Source organism: Lampetra planeri, chromosome 5 (assembly GCF_965212315.1).
Source record: "Lampetra planeri chromosome 5, kcLamPlan1.2.h2, whole genome shotgun sequence".
NCBI lineage: Eukaryota > Metazoa > Chordata > Hyperoartia > Petromyzontiformes > Petromyzontidae > Lampetra > Lampetra planeri.
In genome coordinates this window covers 10,252,642-10,274,917 of record NC_136111.1, presented here as the reverse complement: position 1 = coordinate 10,274,917, position 22,276 = coordinate 10,252,642, and the positions used below count along the sequence as shown (strand labels likewise).

General features: G+C 44.6%; 1 protein-coding gene across 2 annotated transcripts in view; it reads right to left on the bottom strand.

The window, feature by feature from the left end:
- Window positions 1-22,276, bottom strand: part of LOC144718837 (venom phosphodiesterase CdcPDE-like) — a 43,604-nt gene that overhangs the window by 16,622 nt on the left and 4,706 nt on the right. For both annotated transcript variants that reach the window (XM_078594402.1, XM_078594403.1), the window contains exons 3-16: window positions 18,167-18,340; window positions 17,090-17,215; window positions 15,837-15,897; window positions 14,235-14,332; window positions 13,593-13,672; window positions 10,495-10,614; window positions 9,092-9,201; window positions 8,361-8,426; window positions 7,112-7,184; window positions 6,143-6,251; window positions 5,144-5,272; window positions 4,250-4,281; window positions 2,722-2,849; window positions 1,467-1,536 (exon numbers count right to left, since the gene is read on the bottom strand). In XM_078594402.1, coding sequence (XP_078450528.1) covers window positions 1,467-1,536; window positions 2,722-2,849; window positions 4,250-4,281; window positions 5,144-5,272; window positions 6,143-6,251; window positions 7,112-7,184; window positions 8,361-8,426; window positions 9,092-9,201; window positions 10,495-10,614; window positions 13,593-13,672; window positions 14,235-14,332; window positions 15,837-15,897; window positions 17,090-17,215; window positions 18,167-18,340 — 1,376 coding nt within the window. The remainder of the gene's footprint in view (window positions 1-1,466; window positions 1,537-2,721; window positions 2,850-4,249; window positions 4,282-5,143; window positions 5,273-6,142; window positions 6,252-7,111; window positions 7,185-8,360; window positions 8,427-9,091; window positions 9,202-10,494; window positions 10,615-13,592; window positions 13,673-14,234; window positions 14,333-15,836; window positions 15,898-17,089; window positions 17,216-18,166; window positions 18,341-22,276) is intronic.

Below are 22,276 nucleotides of genomic sequence, written 5' to 3'. Positions count from 1 at the left end.
GGCTTGACGGCTGCTGACCGTCGGGAGCCTGAACCCCGCGGCACGCACGGGTCCTCGATGCCTGGCCGATGTCTTCCTGAACCGCCGGCACCACCGGACGTTCAACCGCGTCTGGTGCCGTACGACGGACCGGCAAGGCGGACTCGGGCTAGGGCACAACAATTTTCATGAAGACGTTTTTTCTCAACACCGAGCTCGCCCGGTGTTCCCCTCTGCCGCGGTAATGTCCCGTTGTAGGGACGCTCGGAAAGAATGGGACGCTGCACGAGTCGAGAGAGAAGAGAGAAAAAAAAAAAAGAAAAAAAAAAATTTCCATTTATTTTTCTTTCTGCATACACATTGCTATTGTCACTCGCCGGATTGTATATATTGTTCTATTGTCGCGGTGGCATTGGTTGATGGTAGTGTTCGCGTCGTGTTGTGTTGTTACGTTAGTTGTTGTGTTATGTTACGGGGCACACAGGGGGGTTTGTATATTTTTATAGCAGCCGGGTCGGCTGCGAGCTATGTGGTAGGGGGTGATGTAGTGGTGGTGTTGACGTGCGCCGACTGTGACAGTGATGGATCACGGGGCGGCGCGGGGTGCGGGGTTGGGCACGCGTTGTGGGCGTGGTGTGGACGCGCGCGCCGGGAGTGACAGATGACGGGGCGGCGCGGCGTGGGTGGTGAGGCACGCTGAGATGTGGGAAAACAGGATCGTAGCCAGCGCCCAGTGATTGGTCGAATAGGATGGGTGCTCGCAGCGACGTCCGCAGGTGGAGTATAAAGGGGGACGCGCGAGAGCACTCGGGGAGAAGTTACCCAGTTGAAGACCAGAAGACGGAGCCGAAGACCTAGTGCCCCGAGACCCCTAGTCCCGCCGTCCTTGTAGGGACCGGGGCCCTGTGTGGCTCGGAGGCGAGACTGTGGGACCCAGGGTCCGACGCCCACGTGGGTCGGGCTGGGGACCCACAGTCAAGACGGACACCCCGGGCAGGGAGTGTCCCGAGTAGCTCAGGGGCGTTAGTCGCCGAGTAGCTAGGTGGGTGTTGGTCACCCGAGTAGCTCAGTGGGCGTTAGTCGCCAGGGTAGCTAAGTGGGTGTTGGTCACCCGAGTAGCTCAGGGGCGTTAGTCGCCGAGTAGCTAAGTGGGTGTTGGTCACCCGAGTAGCTCAGTGGGCGTTAGTCGCCGAGTAGCTAAGTGGGTGTTTGTCACCCGAGATACTAAGTGGGTGTTTGTCACCCGAGATACTAAGTGGGTGTTTGTCACCCGAGATACTAAGTGGGTGTTTGTCACCCGAGATACTAAGTGGGTGTTCGTCACCCGAAATACAAAGTAGGTGTTAGTCACCTGTGAACGAGTTTGGTAAAATAAAGAGTGTGTTACCCGTGAAGTCGTCTCTCGCCGAGTTACTACATTACACAAGCAACAGTACAGCGTGGCTTTACAGTAATAATAAACAAAATAAAACATTCAAATGACGTACCTGCATACTTATAAACTCATTGTCAAAGCCATGAGTCCCACCATTACATCTTGCATTTTGCGAATATTGCCTGAACAAATCACAAATCCCAGAAACAGGCACCAACACAAATTATTTATTAGTGTGATCACGTTCGTATGGTAGGGGTGGAGCGGTGATGCAATGGTTAGCCCGCTGCACGATGAACCCGGCCACCTGAGTCCGATTCCCAGCCACGGTTATCATTAGTGGCGAGTGATATCTGAACTGGTCCTGAACAATGGCAGAGCCAGGATTTTCAGGTAGGGGGGGCAACCCCTCCAGCAATGAAAAATTATACGAGTTGTTAGTAAGGACTTGTCCCTTGCTTTTTATTCGATACGTGTGCGTCGATGGCGCAGCCATCGATCGAGTGTCGAATTCGAACCGCGTTGTGTGATCGGCATCGCGCTCACTGAAGGTGAATGCCTTCAGAGAAGTCGTGTACTGTATACGCGACTGCGCACAATTCTGAGTCACTTATAACCGCTTTGCCGTTACTCATTGCCAATTATGGACTCAGACTATTGTCCTATCATCTCATAGAGTCCCTGGCACGTAATAATATGCTACACAGAGGCATTGGGGGTCACAAAATGCCGATTTATTACCAATAATCCGATCGAAATTAGGGATTTCTATCAGATCATTGGGGGAGCACGTGCCACCCCACCCCGCCCCCCACTGGCTCCGCCAGTGGTCCTGGGTAACCTCCACCTTCACCAACTCGTACTGACCAGCATGGTGAAGTTTGGTCAAACAACCGTCATGACTGACATGATGTGTGCAGTCCTTCATCTGTGTTGGGGGTATCCGGACACCCAGGACGCCCACAGTTGGCTATGCCGCTGTTGTCAACAGTGGAGAGACAACCGGCTTAAACATGTTTGTTATTTAGGGGCGCTGCGGTGGCGAGATGTTAAGTCCCTCGCCTGGTATGCGGGAGGTCGTGAATTTGATTCCGACCCTGATGGTTATATATATTTGGAGTTTGCATGTTCTCCCCGTGGTCGTGTGGATTTTCCTCTGGGTCCTCCGGTTTTTCCTTCCACATTTATAAACATGTGTTTAAATTATTTGGCTGCTATGAATTTCCACGTAACAAGTCACTTAGTTGAGCTATCGTTTGTGGCCAGGTCAATTTTGAAAAAGAGCTACATAGCTCAGTGAGCCTTATCTGATCAAATAAAAAAGATATAGTTTTTAATAGTTTTTTTTGTTAAATGCAATGCCTCACCTGGCAACCTGCCACTGCCGTTCCATAAACAAATGAATGGTCTCGATGCGGTAGCTATCACCATAGTGCAATCGCTTGGGAAGATTCCACTTCAGGTAGGGTTTAAAGTGCTGCCCTTCTTTCTTGCACTGAAATGTGAGAAACACAAATAAACATTGATGTATTTAAAAAATAAAGAATTGGCCCACTACATGCAGAAATACTGTACGGGTAAAGTAGCAGCCCTGGAATTGCTTGTTCATTCAACTGCTGGTGGAAGGGTTTTCCAGATGTTTTCGACAGAAGTGGGGAGATTAAAATAAGGTTTTCACTGTTTCCACTGTCCACCGGAAGTTTCATCCAGCTACCTCTGGTTTTCCTGTGTAAATTAAATACATTAAAGGACTATTACTGCATTAGTGGATGGCACTTTAAAACAAAAAGTTTCCACAAGTATAAGTTGTATATGCAGTCCTCTGGAGCGGTTGTGCAGTGGATAATGCTGTGCTTACTACGAACCCGAGCACCAGAATTTGATTACTATGGCGCAGATGTCGCAATCGGGTACCCGATACCCGTACCCTACCCGATACCCGGCTACTCGTACCCGGCCGGGTACGGGTAGGGTACCCGTTTGCGACCCTGGTGCGGCCGGGTACGGGTAGGCCGTGAGTCACTGGTGAGTAACCGTTTGTCACTCATTTCCCAACGTCTTGTCTCTTCTCACAATTCAAGTTCCTAGAATCAACCCACCCGCGCCTGCAACATGGCTTCATCCCAGAGGTCGCAATCGGGTACCCGTACCCTACCCGATACCCGGCCGGGTACGGGTAGCCAGGTATCGGGTAGGGTACGGGTATCGGGTACCCGTTTGCGACCCTGGTGCGGCCGGGTACGGGTAAGGAATCAAAACCCGTTTGCGACCTCTACTATGGCGAATATCAATGGCGAGTAATATCTCAACTGGGCATTGCTATCACCGACCCACGCCAACTAGCATGGCGAAGCACTGTATGGTGAAATGACCCCCATGAACGAAATGGTGTAGGGGAGGCCTTCATTCAGCAGTGGAGCGACAGAGTGGCTGTTGATTGCACTGTGTAACAATTATTGTTTTTTGTTCCTGGGTAGTAAGTGTTATTTTCTAATTGCTTACGCCTCAAAAGTACAGAAAATGGTTATTATTCCCCACAAACTTTTCTTTTGTGACCAGGATAGTGATATTTAGAAATTTACCTAATTTCAATGAGAAAACGTGTGCATTTGTGTCATTCCTTCACATAAAGTCCTGGTTACAAAAGCAAAGTTTGTGGGGAATAATAGCCATTTTCTATACTTTCAGGGATAAACAATTAAAAAATTAAACTTACTACCCAGGGACAAAATCGGGTTACTTAGTGTTATTATTCTAACAATACATTTGTTATTTTATTCTTAAGAAATGCCACTTTCTATTACAGTACTGTGCTGCAGTATATATTGATGGGTGTTATTTTCCAGAAGGGACCGACATATTTTTTAGAACTTCAAATTTATTTATGCAACTTACCGTCAGGTTTTTCACGATGCCCTCATTGTCCACTGCGACGGCAACACAAAGTGACAAAGTCATGATTTATCACACAACCTTGACCACAGCAGTATGCATTCTTCTAGAAAAAAACATTTCAGGAACAAGAGTCCAATGATCGTGTGCATATACTTAACGGTAGATAAGAGAGAACTTTGAACTTTACGCGCGGACATCAGTAATATAATGTATCACTTAATAGCTTTACAATAACACGTCCTTTTTTCCCCCCATGGGCTGGGCTTGAATTCAAACGAGGCCACGGTGGAGTGGTCTGTGCAAAGATTCAGATAATAAGATGAATTTGCCGACCACTTCCTCTTATCCACACAATGGCTCAGATCATGGGAAAACCATTGGGAAATATCCGAGACGCTACCTTTGATCCGTAAACATTCTTCTCATGGCACACAAAGTGTTTGCCGCAAATGAACCACAATACCTTGTTGATCTCGTCAGCGAACATTAAACCATCACGCCAACTCCGTTAATCCTCGCGTGGTTGACAACAAAAACGAACACACTTACTTCTAGATTTGAAGCTTTCGTGACTGCAAGGATTCATACTCTTAGTTTTTTTTCGGTAAAGTGACGTAGGTAAAAAATAAAAAATAATAATAGAAATAAAATAATAATGAATGAAAATAAATCAATAAAATCACGACATTTCGGAGGCAACACAAGTCTCCGTCTTCAGGTGGGACAGTCAGTAAATTTAGCTGTGACGGTCCCACCTGAAGACGGAGACTTGTGTTGCCTCCGAAACATCGTGATTTAATTGATTTCTTTTCATTCATTATTATTTTATTTCTATTTTTGTATTTTCACCTACGTGACTTTACCGAAAAAACCTAAGAGTACGAACACACTTACGTTTGTAGTAGTCTTGTGGGATATTTCTTGCACGGATGCGACCATAGGGGCCTTCATAGACATAGATGTTGTTGAGAGACATGTATTGATCTAAAAGCTCCACACGGTCACAGCTTATCTTATCCATCCCTGCCATCACACACACACATACACACATGCAACCATTAATAAATGTGCATATGAATAGTCACATGATTTAAGAAGTACTCTTTAAATCATGTGACTGTGATTGTGACAAGAGTACTCCCATGAGTTTTGGGTTGTGTTACGTGCTGTTCGGCACGATGCCCGAACGTTTCGCTCCACAAGCTGCGAACTTCTTCCAACAAAGATGTTCACAGCATATGGAGTGAAACGTCGGACATCGTGTCGAACAACACGCGTTAAAACCTGAAAATAATATTGGAGGGCTACTCAGCAAAACCGTGAGAACCTAATCGGTTAAAGAGTGACAGATTAGGAGCACGCATCTAGCATGCAATACAATTCATATTTACACTTAAACATATTGCAGGGTGGAGTGGTGGGTACGGTGGTTAGCACACCGTGCCGTGAACTGGGTGATCTAGCTTCCCAGCCACACCTGGAACTCTCCCTCACAAACCCACTGAGCAGTGTGGTGACATTTGGCCAAACAACCCTGGTGATGCGGTATAGGGAGACCTTCATCCAGCAGTAGACAGGCAAAGGGTTCTAATTTATTATTTATTTTGTTTATAAAATTACACGAGAGGTGCTGAAGCATGCAAATAGCAGAAGCTACATTCACTGGGTATCAACCCTCAATGATAATTTACAAAACGAAATACACACTTGGCCCCACGTTAAAATGGTGCTCATGTCTGCTTGCGATACTGTGCCGGCGATGTTTATTCCACAACCTGGTAGTAATTTTATTGACACCAGACGGATGATGGGTTGAATTGCCCCCCCACCCCCCACCTCCCTGATTGTGCTTCGCGTGTTTGGCAGAAAGAATTAAAGTGTGTTTCAATTCACCGTGATCTGCCACGATCATGATGTTGACACATTGGTGCAAGGCCCTCTGCTTGAGGCCGTCCATCAGCATCCCAATGATGCGGTCCACATCCTGCAGCGCCTCGATCACCTGCAGGGGAGGACAATGTATTGAATCACAGGATCCAGCGCTGTCGTCGCACGTAGATAACCGTGCTAATCGGAGGTGGGGTGAGGACAACAATCTAAACAAAAAAATCAGTTCTAAAGAATAAAATAAATTGTGATTTCATTCATTTTATTTTATACCTACATGACTTTACCGAAAGAACCAAAGAGTATGGATCCCTGCAGTCACGAAAACTTCAAATCTAGATAGTTCTAAAGAAAAACATTTTCAATCTCGATTGTTTAAAAGTACATAGCGCCAGTGGATTCCTAATATCGGAAGGAAGAGCATTCCAGACGGCCACAGAAGCGCATCCGAAAGCGAGCGATGCGGTCACCGCAGTTCATGGGGTACGTAGAAATGGATATGGCTCATGGAAACTTAGCAAGAGAGAACTAAAGAAGAGAATGCCCCGTGCTGGATTATGTCCACGAGCACTGTCGTGGCCCCTGCGTTAGGGCTGGACAGAGCCCACAATAAACTCTCTCAAATTACACTATGAGATCTCTTTTACCAGTGGCAAAATATAATGGTAAGTTTTTACCCTTTTAACTGGTACAAAACTTCAAGGACAGTGCATATTATTATCCTTATCAGAGTTGCTTCTTTTTGTTTGCTTTATTGACTACTTGTGTTGTGGTCATTGCAAACATGATGCCTTGAATAAAGGTGTCAGTTTTGTACCAGTTAAAAGGGTAAAAACCTACCATTATATCTCTCAAATTAGTTGAAAAAAAAAAATTAAATTTAACCAGCAAACTGATTAATTTGACACAAATAATTAATAAAAATATGCAATGTAAAGCCATTTGATATGAAGGCATCTGGTATGCTGCACTCACCTGACCACTCACGGGGCCGAAATTGTGACCTTGTCCATCAGGCTGATCTAGATAAAGAGTGTAAAAATCTGGCCTGTACAGAAAGACACAATTTAAGAATAATAATCATCCACTGTTAGATGAAGGTCTACTCGCACAGTCACTAACCATCCGTCTTGCAATGCAACAAGCCATTTAGGCTGAAGTATCTTTGTAACACTGAACTTGGTGATGAAAAGCGACATACCAACGTGGCTAGAGAAGACAGTCTTTAATCAGTGTATGTTACCTGCTATGAACAGTGACAAATACAAAGGAGCAAAAGCTACAAAGTGCACCAAGAAGCGTGCAGAGGTGCGTGTTGGGAAGACGCAGAGAGAGAGTAAGGGGGAAAATGTATCTTTGAAATTACAGGATGTTAAATTGAGTTTAAGTCTCTGCACATAAATGAAATCTCGTGACAAAGAGAATGTTATATATGTAGTGTTGTAAAGGACTGACTTTTAAACGTCTTAATGGCACACACTGTTTAATGTCTTAATACACAGTCTCTATCACACAAAGGGGTATATGGTACCCTCACCCGTTACCCTGAGGAGGTACAGCCTCCGGAGCTTGTACAGCTCCACACTCACGCTTAGCTCCTATTCTAAGGAGGTACAGCCTCCGGACCTTGCAGGCTATCTAATCTCCCTGCTATCCCAGCATCCTCTGGCTAGACCTAGGGGATCTCTCCCCGACCACTGGTTACACTGAGCCATAGCCCTGATAAGGGCTGGAAGGCTTGGTCCAGGGTCCTAGATGTCTTCAGCCGACTTGGGTCTTTGTGCAGCAGAACTGGCCAAGAGCTCTCAGCGCTCTGGCTTTTATACCTGTTCGTGGCCGGGTTGTCCAATCCCCGGCCACCTTGTGGAACCCTCCGATTGGTCCTTCCCAATCTGGCGTTTGGATCCTACCTCACCCCATTTGACCCTGACCGTTTGATTGAGCGGGAAAACCTTGTTTACGATCCGCTCTCTCACAGCTTGCGAACAGCGAGTAGTTATCACCACTACATATATAACGAACATTTGGACGGTTCCATAAAACATGTTAAAAGTTTAACATCTTTGTACTGTTCAATTAGCAATTTTTTTTCTCGAAGGCTAAGAGTCTCAAATTAGGAATTTACAAAGATAACTCTGCGTCTTGATCAATGAAAAGAGATTTGGGATTTTTTGCTGAATGTTATATATTTATCATTCATCACAATAAAAACTAAGGTGTTTACCTCCGGTCTTCTGGCAGGTCCAACCATTGGAAAACGACTTTAATCCGATTTTCATACGGATCATTTCTGTAGAAAGAAAGGGTTTTGAAAGTAGCCTTTTAATAAACAGGAGATGAAACAAACCCATTGCGAGTCGTGGAACAGCACTGCCTCTTTTGCAAGGGCAACCTGGGTTACATCAATACACATTTAAGAGCACAATATAAAAAACATTCACAGTTTAGAAAGGTAAACTAAATTTGATGATAAATTATTGCAGTACCGTGTGAATTAGTCTCAGAAAAAAAGGTAAATTATACCTATATGCAGGATAGGAAAAAAGACGAGATTTGGCATGTAGAGGTGAAGGACAACATTGCACAAAATATGACGAAATGTCAACAAACTGGCTTGGGCAGTCCTAAAACATTCAAACAAATAGGCATTGAAAACATTTACGAAAGTTAAGGTCGAAGCCGATTCATAGATTTATAATCCAACTCAGCTATGGTCGGGATTAATTTTAGATGCATTTGGAAGGCCCACCGATTCCAGAAATTAGGGCATTAACTGAAACAATTGCCACGCCAAGCCTGGTTATAAGAAAAGACTCAGATTACATCTTATATTGAATTCAGCTTACTTTTCATTTAGATTACAACATTTTTGTCTTTTTCCACCTTGCCCCCCTTATTCTGACCACGAATCAATGAGACTTCCCAAACGAAGCCTTGCAATTGCTGGCTACTCACGTGTTGTATTTTGCCCAGTAGTCAGGGTAAGTGTCGTTAATTTTAACATCAGAACCAGGCCAAAAATAGGTCCCACTCTTCAACCCTTGGTAGGTTACCGTGTTCCATATCTGAAAAGTAACAAGAGCATTTCAAATAAATTAATTCATTACCTTATTAACTCATTCATTGATTGGTTATAGTGAAAGTAAGTGAACATGGCAGGACATGTCGCCCGAAGGTTTGCTGGTCAACAGCTGCTGGATGGATTGTTCCATCGCTGGGGCGTGGGAGATGACGGTGGCATACGTGTGTATGTACGTGTGTATGTATATACACGTGTATGCGTGTATGTACACATGTATTTTGAACCTCTTTTGCACGATACGTAGCCATTTTGAAGATGCGTTTTCATTTAAGGTATGAGGAGCCTTCATCTAACAGTGGATAAATCACGGATTAGCATCATCATCAGGACTGGTCATCAGGACTGATGATGATGCTGAATGGTTGAAGAAGTAAAAGTCTTTTATCACATACGCTCCCCTCCCTATATGTGCTCATATTTCAAAGTGGAACGATGCATCATTTTGCGATAGTAACATTCTACACTATCAATGCACACATTAGGTTATTGTAGGCTGCTGCAGGGCTACACGGTGGTCAGCAGAGAGCAGTACAGCAACATTCTGTGCTTTAAAACTAAAAACTTTTTTTTATTTTACCAGGTAAGGCCCACTGAGCTACATAGCTCTTTTTTCAGAAGCGATCTGGCTAAAAATGACAGCTCAACGAAGTGGCTTGTCCCGTGGAATTGTATAGCAGCCAAATACTCTAAAAGGCATGCTTCTAAATGTCGAGGGGAAAAATCGGGAGGACCCGGAGAAAAATCCACACGACCACGGGGAGAACACGCAAACTCCAAATATACAGGTGTCAGGGGTTGAGATCGAATCCAAGACCTTCTGTATACCAGGCGAGATAGTTAACATCTTGCCACCGTGGCACCCTTTATGTGCCGCCACATCTATGCTCCCAGCCTTCGCCAACCCACACTGGGACCAGCAGTGACATTTCATCAAATAATCTCACACGTCGTAGAGAGGACCTCATCCAGCAGTGGATTTAAAAAAAACGGCCGCACGTGTAAAAGGTTCATGTATACTACACAGTCGCTGGAGGCTGCTACATCAACCACAATGGCATAAAAAAGGAGAGTTGAATTGCAACCCTGAATTATGACAGGTCATCGAAACTCGAGGGTGACGAATCCTTCCGCTTTGACCTGTGACTTCCCAATCGTGGGTTGAGATTTCATGGGCAAAGTGGACGAGGCGGTTGTACCACTTGTGTGTGTGTGTGCGCGTTTGCATGCGTGTGTGTTGTGTGTGCTGTTGTGTGTGCAGCATGTACGGGTTTCCTACCGGCTGGCCGCCCCACCATTTCGGTGTGACAGATTCTTCATTGCCAAGAGAAAAGTGGGCATTGAATTTCACGTCATATATGTTGTTGTCCACAATCCCATGGGACTCGGGATACATGCCCTGATGTCAGGTTACAAAAACAAAACAATCACAGAAAATTAAATTGGCTGTAGGGTTATTGACTTCGCAGTAATGCAGTTCAAAGGCAGAACTGTGCGTTTTAGCATAATATGCGCCGTAATTGCAATTCTTAATTTAATTGTCCAATCATCGGCCGCGTTGCGATATTGAAGGATTACCTCCCAGCGCAAAGGGGGCCTTCAAGCAGTGTGCGCATGGCGAGGCGTAAAAATGTTCCTCGGAAAACACAAACTTCATTCACACATCGATAAATGTCAGACTCCTTGTTTTTAAATCAATGGTGGTCATCTCAAATCAAATTACATTCCCTTTTGTTAGCCAAGTGATAACTGCACTAAGATCTACAATAGCTCATACAAGGCAAAATATGTGTCACTTAAACTCTCGATGGGAGTTATGTACTATTTAATATAATTTGAAGTGCTGTATTTGAAGTTAACATTTTAGGTGTTAATGGGTATGCCCATGTAGGAATAGAGCATACATTGAAATGGTCGGTGAAATACATGTAACACCCCACCGTTTTTAAGAACTTCCATGCACTGGGCCATGACCACCTCTCTGACACTCATCGCACTCTAACCTCCACCACACACTTTCCACTCCAGCAACCAAGGCTGTTTCAGACCCCGAGTCAACCTTTTCGAAGTGGGAGATCACTCATTATGCACTCTGCTCCCTCCATAATCTTGATATCCCTTTCCCTACCCAATTGAAGATTAACTGAGGACGAAAAAAAAAAAGGTCTGGTTTTCCTTTTTTGTGCCAAAACCGTTCCACACCTCTGATTTATAATTTACGAGTGTTACACAAGGCTCGGACGGAAAACTGTTATCCGATCACTTGATAGAAGGCAACGTAAAGACGTTGGGTCGACTTACACTGCTTTGCTCACCACCGAATCATTCCAGCCACTCTCTCGCCATCATTCAGTCACTTCTTTGTCAATCTTTTGTCACTGCAACCACCGCCACTGTTCACGTAAACGTCACATCTTAACAACTTCACCAATGTCAAGGAATCAGATTCATATCCTTTATGCCCATGAAGCCACCATTTGGCAGGACAGAAGATTAATCGTCATCCTACTCTCCTCGAACTCCCCGGCATCATTTATTTACCCAAGTTCCTATCAACCCTGTACAATTCCACAAAATGTGTTAATGATTACCTCATATGGCTGCTCTTGGTTGCTGGCAATTTTGTACGACACACCTTTAAGCCTATGCTAAATAACCCCGATTTATTTACACACATTTTTGAGTCGACCACCCAATTCCACAATGCCAATTAGCTGGATATTTTCCTTCCACTGCAGCACATGATGTCAATAATGTTATCGTCATCCATAATGGAGGCCTTCACAAGCCAATACAAGCTAGATAAAACAGAAATCACCTCCGTGCTACAGGTGTGAGGTTGGCTTCAAAAAACGGTTCCTCACAACTTCCACAAATATAATGGTAGCTTTCAGGATCGCCAAAGTCAACTCCTGTCACCCACAGCACAGGGCTGACTTGTGTTTAACAGATCTCGCACTGGCTTGTTATGGTTTGCGTAACGTCAATGTATCGCTAATACATATACAGTCACTCTCTCTGGAGAGCTCTGCCTTTCCCTTCACGGGCTTCTTGGTGTGCGTAAGTTGAGTGCACGAGTCGAATCCACAAGAACGGACTCCTCTGTTGTAAATGACCACGAAATAAACGGCAAAACTTCGCGATGGAGTCGCGTGGCATTGCGATCACACAACACAGCGGAAGCCACGAATGCTTCCCAGAAGCCCCATGACGATGTGCTGGGATTCTGTTAGCCAAAAGCTTCGCTAAAGGTATTTTGGTAGTTGCAAACTTAAAGATAACCTCTCACCTGTAGGCACTGAGGGTCATTTGTGATGAATATTTAAAGTAAACATCAGCTTGAAATGCAAGGTTGAAATGCTGGCCACTAGTTACTTGTATAGTTAAGTACTCTTTGGTTCTTTCGGTAAAGTCACGTAGGCATAAAAAAATATATATTTTATTTTATACCTACGTGACTTAGCCGTGGGAAGGGTAACTTCACCTCTCCGACCGTAAACTTAAATAACTCTTCCCGTCTAAATTTGAGTGTGTATGAAGCTTTACTGCATGACACCTAATAAAAGTGTTAACATTTAACATTATTGACTTAAAGCTTTCGTGACTGCAGGAATTCCTTTTCTTTGGGTCTTTCGGTAAAGTCACAAAGATAGAACAAAAGAATAAAAAGAAAGTGAATAAAAAAAAATAATACAAGTCACGTGGGTATAATTTATTTATTTTTATTTTATACCTACGTGACTTTACTGAAAGAACCAAAGAGTATGGATCCCTGCAGTCACGAAAACTTTAAATCAAGATTGTATACTTAAGGTTTTGCTTTTATCATAATGCTTGAAGTGATCTTCAACAGGACGTGACAGAAGGATTCCGAGACATCGGGAAACAACTGGGACCCTCTCTCTCAACTCTCAATGCGACGTCGTGGCGCCAACGCCACAGTGGACAAGCGGAGGTCGAGAGGGATGGGACTTGTACCAGGAGCGTGTGATCGCGTGCGTCGTTTTTAAAAGACCAAGCGAAAAATGCTGCGCAATTATAATTTACCAGGTAAGGCCCATAATTAACAACGATGACATATTTACGGACACCCCGCGTATGCAAAAATCATTAAAAAAACACTTCAAATAAGCTTTCTACTCTAAGCAAACGAATTTGAGGAAAGCAAACTTTACAATGCCATTAGGCTCAGGTGATTTTATTTGCTCATTGCAGAGCTGTGAAGCTTCATAAAACATCTGCATGTGCGTCACTTGTACTTTAAGGGAGGGGTGTTTTACTGTGTAACTTACCGATAAAGTACACAAATAAGCAATATTTACGTTGTAAATTCCATTGTTAAGAGGGCATGAGCAGGAATATAGTCCTAGCACTGACCGTGGTGATGGTGTAGTGGTTGGGGAAGGTCTTGGTCGGGTACATTGCCCTCATGTATGGGGCATGTGTGCCACAGGACCCTGTTCGAATAAACAGGTTAGACAGCAGGTTCGATATTCATGATGCACACTCTACAGCCGAGTGTGGTGACACACGATGGTAACCTGGTGACTCAGGAGTCCGGGGCTGGTGGATTGTGCTTTGATGATGAGAGACGCATTGGGAGGTGCATGAAGGAGGGAGTAGAAAAAGTACATTGCTAACCTACTTGTCCAGAATAAAGTTTTTGTTTTCGGTTAGTTCGCGTAAATATAAATGCGTCATTAAACCCGCCACCACCGGAAACAGCCAATTAGTAAGTGTCTCCCTGCTTACGTTAATGTGTGGCAGTGTTCATCTCTGTTGGTGACTCTGAGCCAGTGATTAAAATGATACTTTCCTATGACAGGGGCCAGTCTACACATTGGACAACTACTTTGTTGGGACTCATTCAACTGATCCTCACCACGAGGATGGCTCAATCCTCAACATTGATTTGCGAGTCGAGAGCTTTAGCCACGGTACCACCTGGCTGTACGGCGTCGTTGGCTCTTAATAAAATGTTTTGAGGGTGAGGCAAATTATAAAGTGACAGTAACTCACTGAGCTTCTGCAGGTTGGGCACAAGAGCGGACCAGGTCTGGAGGTACTCGGCACGGAAACCATCCAGGGAGAACAAAATGAGAGGCTGCCTCTTGAACCTGCGACATCAAACATGGCACACAGGGTAAGATAACTCTCTTAATCTACCCACAGCAGTGAACAATGATCAGTATATTTCGATTTAAAACCTTCGTGACTGCAGGGATTCATCTTCTTGGTTCTTTCGGTAAAGTCACGTAACTTTAAAGTCACGTAACTTTACCGAAAGAACCAAGAAAATTATCAGTATGGTCCTCCAATGTGTTTTTGGGTTGTACCACGTGTTGTTCAGCATGCTGTCTGATGTTTTGATCCACGTACAGGATGCTTCTTTAGGAGCCAAATTTCGTTTCATTGTGTAAAATAAAAATAGAACTGAATTCGGTCCCTGAGGAAGTTCCAGGATCATGGAGCGAAATAACAGATATGGTGGCAAAGAACACACGGTACAACCTGAAAGCACATCGGAGAGCTGTGCAGCACAACTGTGACAACATATGCTTCCGTAACTATCGCTATCACACAAGTCTTGTTTTGCAGAGCATGTTGTACATCGCGAGAGCTGTTAAGCGGCAGATTAAACACGGTGATAGCCATGGGAAGGGTAACTTTACCTCTCCGACCGTAAACGTAAATAACTGTTGTCTTCTAAATTTGAGTGTGTATGAAGGTTTACTGCATGACACCTAATAAAAAGTGTTAACATTTAACATTATTGCCTTAAAGCTTTTGTGACTGCAGGAATTCCTATTCTTTGGGTCTTTCGGTGATGTCACGTAGAACAATAAAAGAATAAAAATAAAAATAATAAAAAATAATAAAAATATCACGACGTTTCGATCGCAACACAAGCAATCGTCATCAGGTGAAAAAAGAGGGGGGAAAGCTGCTGAGGCAGGCTGTTTTAAAGGTTTGAAATAGGTGTAGCCCAAGGGTCATAAAACGAAGTGGGTGGGGTTAGTGATGTTAAAGTGAGAGAGATTAGCATGTCAATGTATTCTCATTTTTTATATTCACTTTATTTTCATTATTATTTTATTTTTCTATATACGTGACTTTACCGAAAGACCCAAATAATATTTAACATTATTTGCACGAAAAAATGTTCAGGTCCAATGGGCGCATTCCATGATTGCTGTGTACAATGAAAGTGTATAGCATACCTTTTCTCGTATAAATATAAAGTGAACAACTAAATACATATTTTTTAAAACTAACTTTTTTTTTCTCACTGTCGAACACAATGTTGTAGATATTTCCCCCCTCTTTACACTACACAAGTGTTGTATCTTCCATCGTGTTACCTTTTCTATTAATGTCCCCTACCCGATCTCTCTCTTTCCTCTATTCTTCCTTCTCTCTCTCTCCTACGTCTCTGTCACTCCTTAGCCGACTGCTGGGGACTACTACGTGTAACTTTGTTATATGTCGGAAATGTGTAAACAGTTTTGTGTTTCTGTATGTTGTTGAAATATAAAAATGTATTTGACATAAAATAAAAAAAACAGTGCAGACATCATTATGAAAATTTCCAATGCAAGTATTGAAATTATGCATCCTCACCCCGCGGGACATTTTGGAGTGCTAAGATCTTCACAGGGTTCTGCCACCCACGTTTTGGCACCTGTCCATTATTGGGAGGACACGGGAACAAAAACCACAAATTACTTAAGAGCTCACATTTTAAATAAATATACATACAACGTCGTATGCATATGTCCACAGTTGAAATGTGTACAGAAAGTGTGGGATTTAAACCACAATAAAAACAAATATAACAAAAGTGAGGGGGATTGCGTCGGGAAACAAAAAAAATACTTTTTCATGAGCCTACAAGAACTGCGAGCTATGCAATGTATAAAGCGCTGCAAGGGTCAATCAATTAAACCAATTCATCAACGATAAAGAATCTATGCTGGAGCGGCATAATGGTTGCACGCTCGGCTTGCAACCCGGAGGTCACCGGTTTAATCTCCTGACGCAGGCCATTTGAAACAACGCTTGAACGTTTCTTATATCCTCCCGACTCTGTCCACCCAGCAGTATAAATGGTTACGCCACAGTTAGCGTATCGGTAGGTAACGTCTAGATTTGAAGTTTTCGTGACTGCAGGGATTCATACTCTTTGGTTCTTTCGGTAAAGTCACGTTGGTATAAAATAAAATAAATTTATTCACGACGTTTCGGGTGCAACACAAGCGTCCGTCATCAGGTGGGACAACCACAGCAAGAAACAACCACAGCAAATTTCTTGCTGTGGTTGTCTCACCTGTGTTTGTGGGTAATCCCATCTCTTCCAAATTGTCTGACCGGCGTAGTAGAGAAGGCCAAACTACCCTCTAGGGGGGCTCTCTAGAGTTCCCTCCGGTGGAGGCCCTTCTGCCGGCAGCCATCCTGGCCCCAAAGACACGGGGAACTCAGTGCAGCTCAAACTCATTTTGAGCCTCGTGTGTGGAAAGAGTTTTTTATGCAAATAGTATGTGAAAATTGTACGCTGTTTTTTACACAAATACTAGATTTGCATTTCAACTAATGTGAATACTCAAATACTCAACAAATGCATCAGTTAGTTCCAGCCTACAATGATGTCACTTTACACGAGTTGTCCTCTGTTAGTTTATGTATGTGTTTGTCGAATTTCTTTTGAACCGTACATAGCTCACCGTGCTTATCGGAGTTGCGACGGGGAGGGGGGGGGAATAACAAACTCGGTACAAAAAGCAGCTCTAAAGAACTCCCGTGCATTAGTTATTGCCTTGGAAACGATTTGCGATTCTCACTCCATGTGTGCTTCCACCCAGCCAACGCTGCATTACCTTTACAGGTGGTCATGTAGTTGGTACAGCAGTCCTTCTTTTCCACGCAGTCATCAGAGCAGTGGCAGCTGCTGTTCGCAAGTCGCTTCTCCCCACAACGAATCCGCGTGCATTCCCAGGATGTCACTGTGACAACGGCGTGGCAGTAGCAGCCAGACACGATTATAAGCAGACGCACAGACGTTCAAATACATCAAAAACGAACGAGAAAAGTCCTTCACATTTGTGGATTTTGTAACACTCTCCAACATGTTTGTCCTCAGAAGTATTTAATCGGCGATAATACCATTACTTTAAAAGCTGTACAACTAGACAATGTCACACGGTGCATGGCATGTGATGTCGAGCGATGATATCGCACGTCATGACATCACTTAAGGGCAACGCTTTGATCAATGTGGCCATTTTTGTAGCGGACAAGTCCCAAACCTCAACACAACTTTCATTAACATTTAAATCATCATGGATGAACTTTCTGAGAATCGTCATGACCCCATGTCACAGACAAACAAATGGAAAATGTTATATATGTGTAAGGACAGTACGGGGCCTAGTGGCCGCAAATAATTATTGCAGCGATGAGGACAGGCAGGGTCACTGGGTGAGAAGTCAACGCGAGGGATAGAGCTGGAACCCTCCGGGGCGTTATAGTGAGGCAAAGGAGAGACTTCGGGGAAAAGGGGCGTGGCAGAGCCGAGGGGAAATAAAAGGCAACGCGGAGGGGGGCTCGGGGCTGCTGTGGGGGATTCGGGGTCCGGACCGTCATCGCTGTCATCACGGTGGATCGCCCTCGTCATCTTGGAAGGCTGAGAAAGAAGTTATATGTCTTCGCCGTGGCTACTACATCGACGGCACCTATATAGTCGAGTCAGTTATGTAGTGAACGTCGTGTAGCAGCTACGTAGAGTCACGCAGTTGTATATAGTCAACCTGCGTCCACCTGATAACATGTCATCAAGACGGGTGGACTGTAATATATAATAAATATATATATAAAAAACTTCAGCAAGACAGCATCTCTGAGTGCTACATTACATATGTATATTAAAAATGCAATACACTGGAGGGCATACGTACAGGGCAGCAGGCATAGGTCGTAGTAGTCTGGGCAGCAGTTGCCGGCGTCCTCACAGGAGGAGTCGCACACGCAGTCGAGCGACGCTGGCTGGCTTCGCTCATTGCAGCGGCCTTGGCAGGACTGCACGGGCAGCTTTGGGGTGGCCTGGGAGGACGACTGGGAGGACTCTGCCACTGTCAAGAAGCCGTACAACAACGTCAGCTCCAGTGTCAAAGGCTCAACATGCAATGGAGACAAAAACGAATACTTTACGTATATTGAATGAAATTTCTGTTGAAAATAAACATGTCAATTTGGTATTAATCGACGAGTAGAGTTGTTCACCGATTCACTTCATACTCTTACAAATGTTGAGGCGTAGAACCACGCGGAGACGGAGCTTCGTGTAAGGGCTTTCGCCGTTTATTAACAAGGTTTAACACTCGGCTCACACCAAAGGTAGGTGTTCGCTATGCTCGGTCCTTCCCGTGGACCCCCAGGCTCTCCTCGTCCTAACCTCGGCTACCCCTTGGGCTCTCTCACTCGGGTCGGGACGGGGGTTCAGCCAACGCCGCCCGACCGAGGAGAGAAGAACCCCACTTCATGCTCAGCTGGTACTCATAACCTTCTTCGAGCCCTACTCTCGGCTATCCCTTCGGCTCTCCCACCCGTCGAGCCCGGACGGGGATTCAGCCAACACCATCCGGTCATGAGCGGGGGAGCCCTCTTTCAGCCGATCCACACCCCGAGCTCCCCCTTGGGCGGCTCCTCCCCTTTTCTCGGACCAGCCCCCATTCTTGAGGGTGTCTCCTTACAGCGCCCATGACATGACGTCATCACACCTTACGGTGCCCATGACATGACGTCATCACACTACTCCTCTACACAAATGTTTGGCAACTTTACCATCCTTTTTATTGTGAAAACCCTTTACGATTGCACCAGATTGGTTGTTTCCTCTAATATAAAGTACAAATTAGCTACCATGTTGCAAGACAGAATGCTTCGATTTTCATCACAATGCTCAGCTTTTGAACTCCCTCCCAATATCCCTTTTGTAAAGTTCGCATAACCTCGCTCAATTCTAGAAGTGTGATGGTTCAGGCTTTTGGATTGCGCCTGATAATAGTTACAGCCCCTTTGTTCGTGAACTGCTGCATGAAGGCCATGTTGGCATTATTTAATCGTAATTCACCACGCTGGTCAGTGCAGGTTGGTGAAGGGGAGAGGCCCAGGAACCGTCAGATATCACTTGCCACTGGTGTTAGCCATTAACAGGAATCACATTATATTTTGGCAGTGGTGCATTTTTTCTTCCTCGGTCAGTTATATTTTTTTTATAACACATAATTTGTTACATTATAAATGTTATTTAAAAAATGTTACATTATGTTAAAATAAACTACTCAAAATAAGGTACGAATCTAAAACCACTGCAGAAACTAGAAATTAACACATTCTATCCTCTGTTAAGCTTTTTCTACATGCATGATGTTGTATATGTTGGTTATCAAAATTTTGATGTGTTGTATGCGTGCGTGGGTGAAATTATTATGTTGTATATGTGGGTTATGAATATTCAGTGAAAATAATAATAATCAAATGAAATTTGGCCAAATGTGTAATTATCCGGAAAGATATTAATTTATGTAATTATGCACATTTAATTATGCCAATTCGAGAGGTAATTGTAGTAATTATGCGAGTGGGTGTAATTATGATAATGCAAGTCGTTATGATAACCAGACCTCGCCTCGGTGACGAGGGTGGGTTATCGATCGGAATAAGGCAATTAATCGTATGCAGTTATGCAGGTGTGGTGTAAGTATGCAAGATTAACTTAGATTAACTCGGCATCGTTGTCTAGGTTCGTCTCATTCTCGCTTATTTTAGGTCCCCGGTTCACCCCGTTATCGCTTTAACATTTACTGAGTATGTATTAGTGTGTTTATTAAGGTCACCAAGTTCAGATCTCAACGCAGAAGCAGATCTTATGCATAGATTTCAGGAAAGAATCACACAACCACTTCTGTATTAATCAATTTATTACTAATTCAACCTCAACTATGATATAGTATGCGAACTCTCAATCCCGGAACGTCAACACGGCATCAATACAGTATCATCAATGATTGTCTGATTTCACTTTGACAATGGCACATGTATCCCGCATAACGCGATGGTTGTTAGTGAGAGAGAGTCGTTAAAACATGCAAATACTATGCTAAGAAAAACCTTAACTTTAATGAATGATTATACTCAATATTGTTCACGCAGTACCGCCCTCCTTATTGATCATACGCAACCCTTATCACGTTGTTAGCACCTTGGGTCGCGGGACAGTTGAATATTCTGTAGAGGATGCGAGTACGTGCGGCGATTATGACTGAAAGATACTTGAAAGATTATACGGCGATAAAAAAACACAATCAAAAACAGTTATTATTCTTAAAGGCACCAATCTCAACAGATACATCGGCAGGTTATCTGACAACAGAATGGCTCGGAGTAAGGGCCTGCGACGGTGCTCCTTTTCCGAAGATCGTTATCTTATACTAAGTTTACTAATTGGGGACCAGATCACCTGATAAGGATCTGGTGGGCCACCACTCCCCACGTGAGCGTGGCTCGGTGGAAGGAGGTGCCAAGAATCAATTCGTATTGATGGATCTGTTGGGAATTTATGCGATTAAGAGTACAGCCCACTAAATATTAAAGATAAAAATTACGAATACTCTTATAAACGACGGATGGCCATCACTCGGTCTCGAGTGTTTTTGAGTGGTAAGAGTTGTCTTGAATAGTCAGTGTTCGGAGTCGGTTCTTTATGTCAAACAGACGCCTGGTGGTCGTGTGGTGAGGGGGCGGTGCGCGTCATACATATCAGTCGCTCCCCTGTCACCGTGGTGAATTGGTTTGGATGCCCGGTCGGTAGGTGGCGCCCACAGCTCGCTCGCAGCGTGCAGTGTTGGGTTGTCGATCAAGGGTGAGCACAAAGCCTCGTCGCCAAACCGCGACGCTCGCCACTCCGGCGGCAGCAGAGACCTCCGACTCGGCAGAGGTTGACCCACGCAGGCCGAGTTGAGCTGTCAAGCGGGTCTTGCCCGCCTGCAGAGGAGATGGGGAGCCGCTTGAGTCGAGCCCCGAGAGCCGGCTGAACTCGGCTGAGTCCCAGACGAACTGAAGAGTCGAGCCGACCCGCTGGTCGCAGCTCGCTCCTGAGTCGACCCTCCCGGTCGAGCTGAAGATGAGTCGAGCCGACCCGCTGGTCGCAGCTCGCTCCTGAGTCGACCCTCTGGTCGAACTCCTGAGCCGACCCTCCCGGTCGAACTCGGCTGATGAGTTGACCCTCCTGGTCGAACTGATTTCCAATGCTCAGGGTCCTTTCTTTTATGCCGAAAAATCCCTTTAGACCCTGCCCACAAGGCGGGGTTTCTTTTGATTTACTGTGTCAGGATCTGTCCGTGTGTAGGTGTGTCCATGTGTGTGTCCGTACGTCCGTGTGTCCTTGTGTGCATCACCCACGGTATATTCCGTTGTCATATTCCCTCCATAAAATCCACGAGCAAACAATCAGGTGTTACAAATTGCCTCGAGGTCGTCTCTCTGTCTGGGTGCGATATTATCTCTTGTTTGGCCTTCTTCATGAACCAAAACACAGACGTTACAAATCGTCTCATAGGCACCTTTGTCCGTGTTGCACCACCTGGAGGGAGGGGCACACTCCCTCCGACCCTCACTGACGCACAAAGAAATGGGAAAAAGTTTAACATTTGTCCCTTACCATTTCACAGTTATGATTCTGTATGTAACCTAAGGTCTGTCATTTCCCATCGTGGTGCTTGACTCAAGTGGAGGTGTTTCCCCGAGCGTATACACTCCTATCCCGCGCTGCGGGGATACAAAGACGGCCGGGATCTCCTTTTCTCTCCGACCCTGGGTTTAACATCGCTCTTTTATTATGTATTTTATATTCGACCTGGTGGTGATTCATCCCGTTATGCTTCGGGTCGAGTTGTATATAAAGTATTAAAGTATGGAAATAACATTTCATATCAATAACTTTAGCCTACCCTGTTGTTAAATTCCGACTTTAACGTGGCTTTAATAGCAATACAGAATAATTGAGC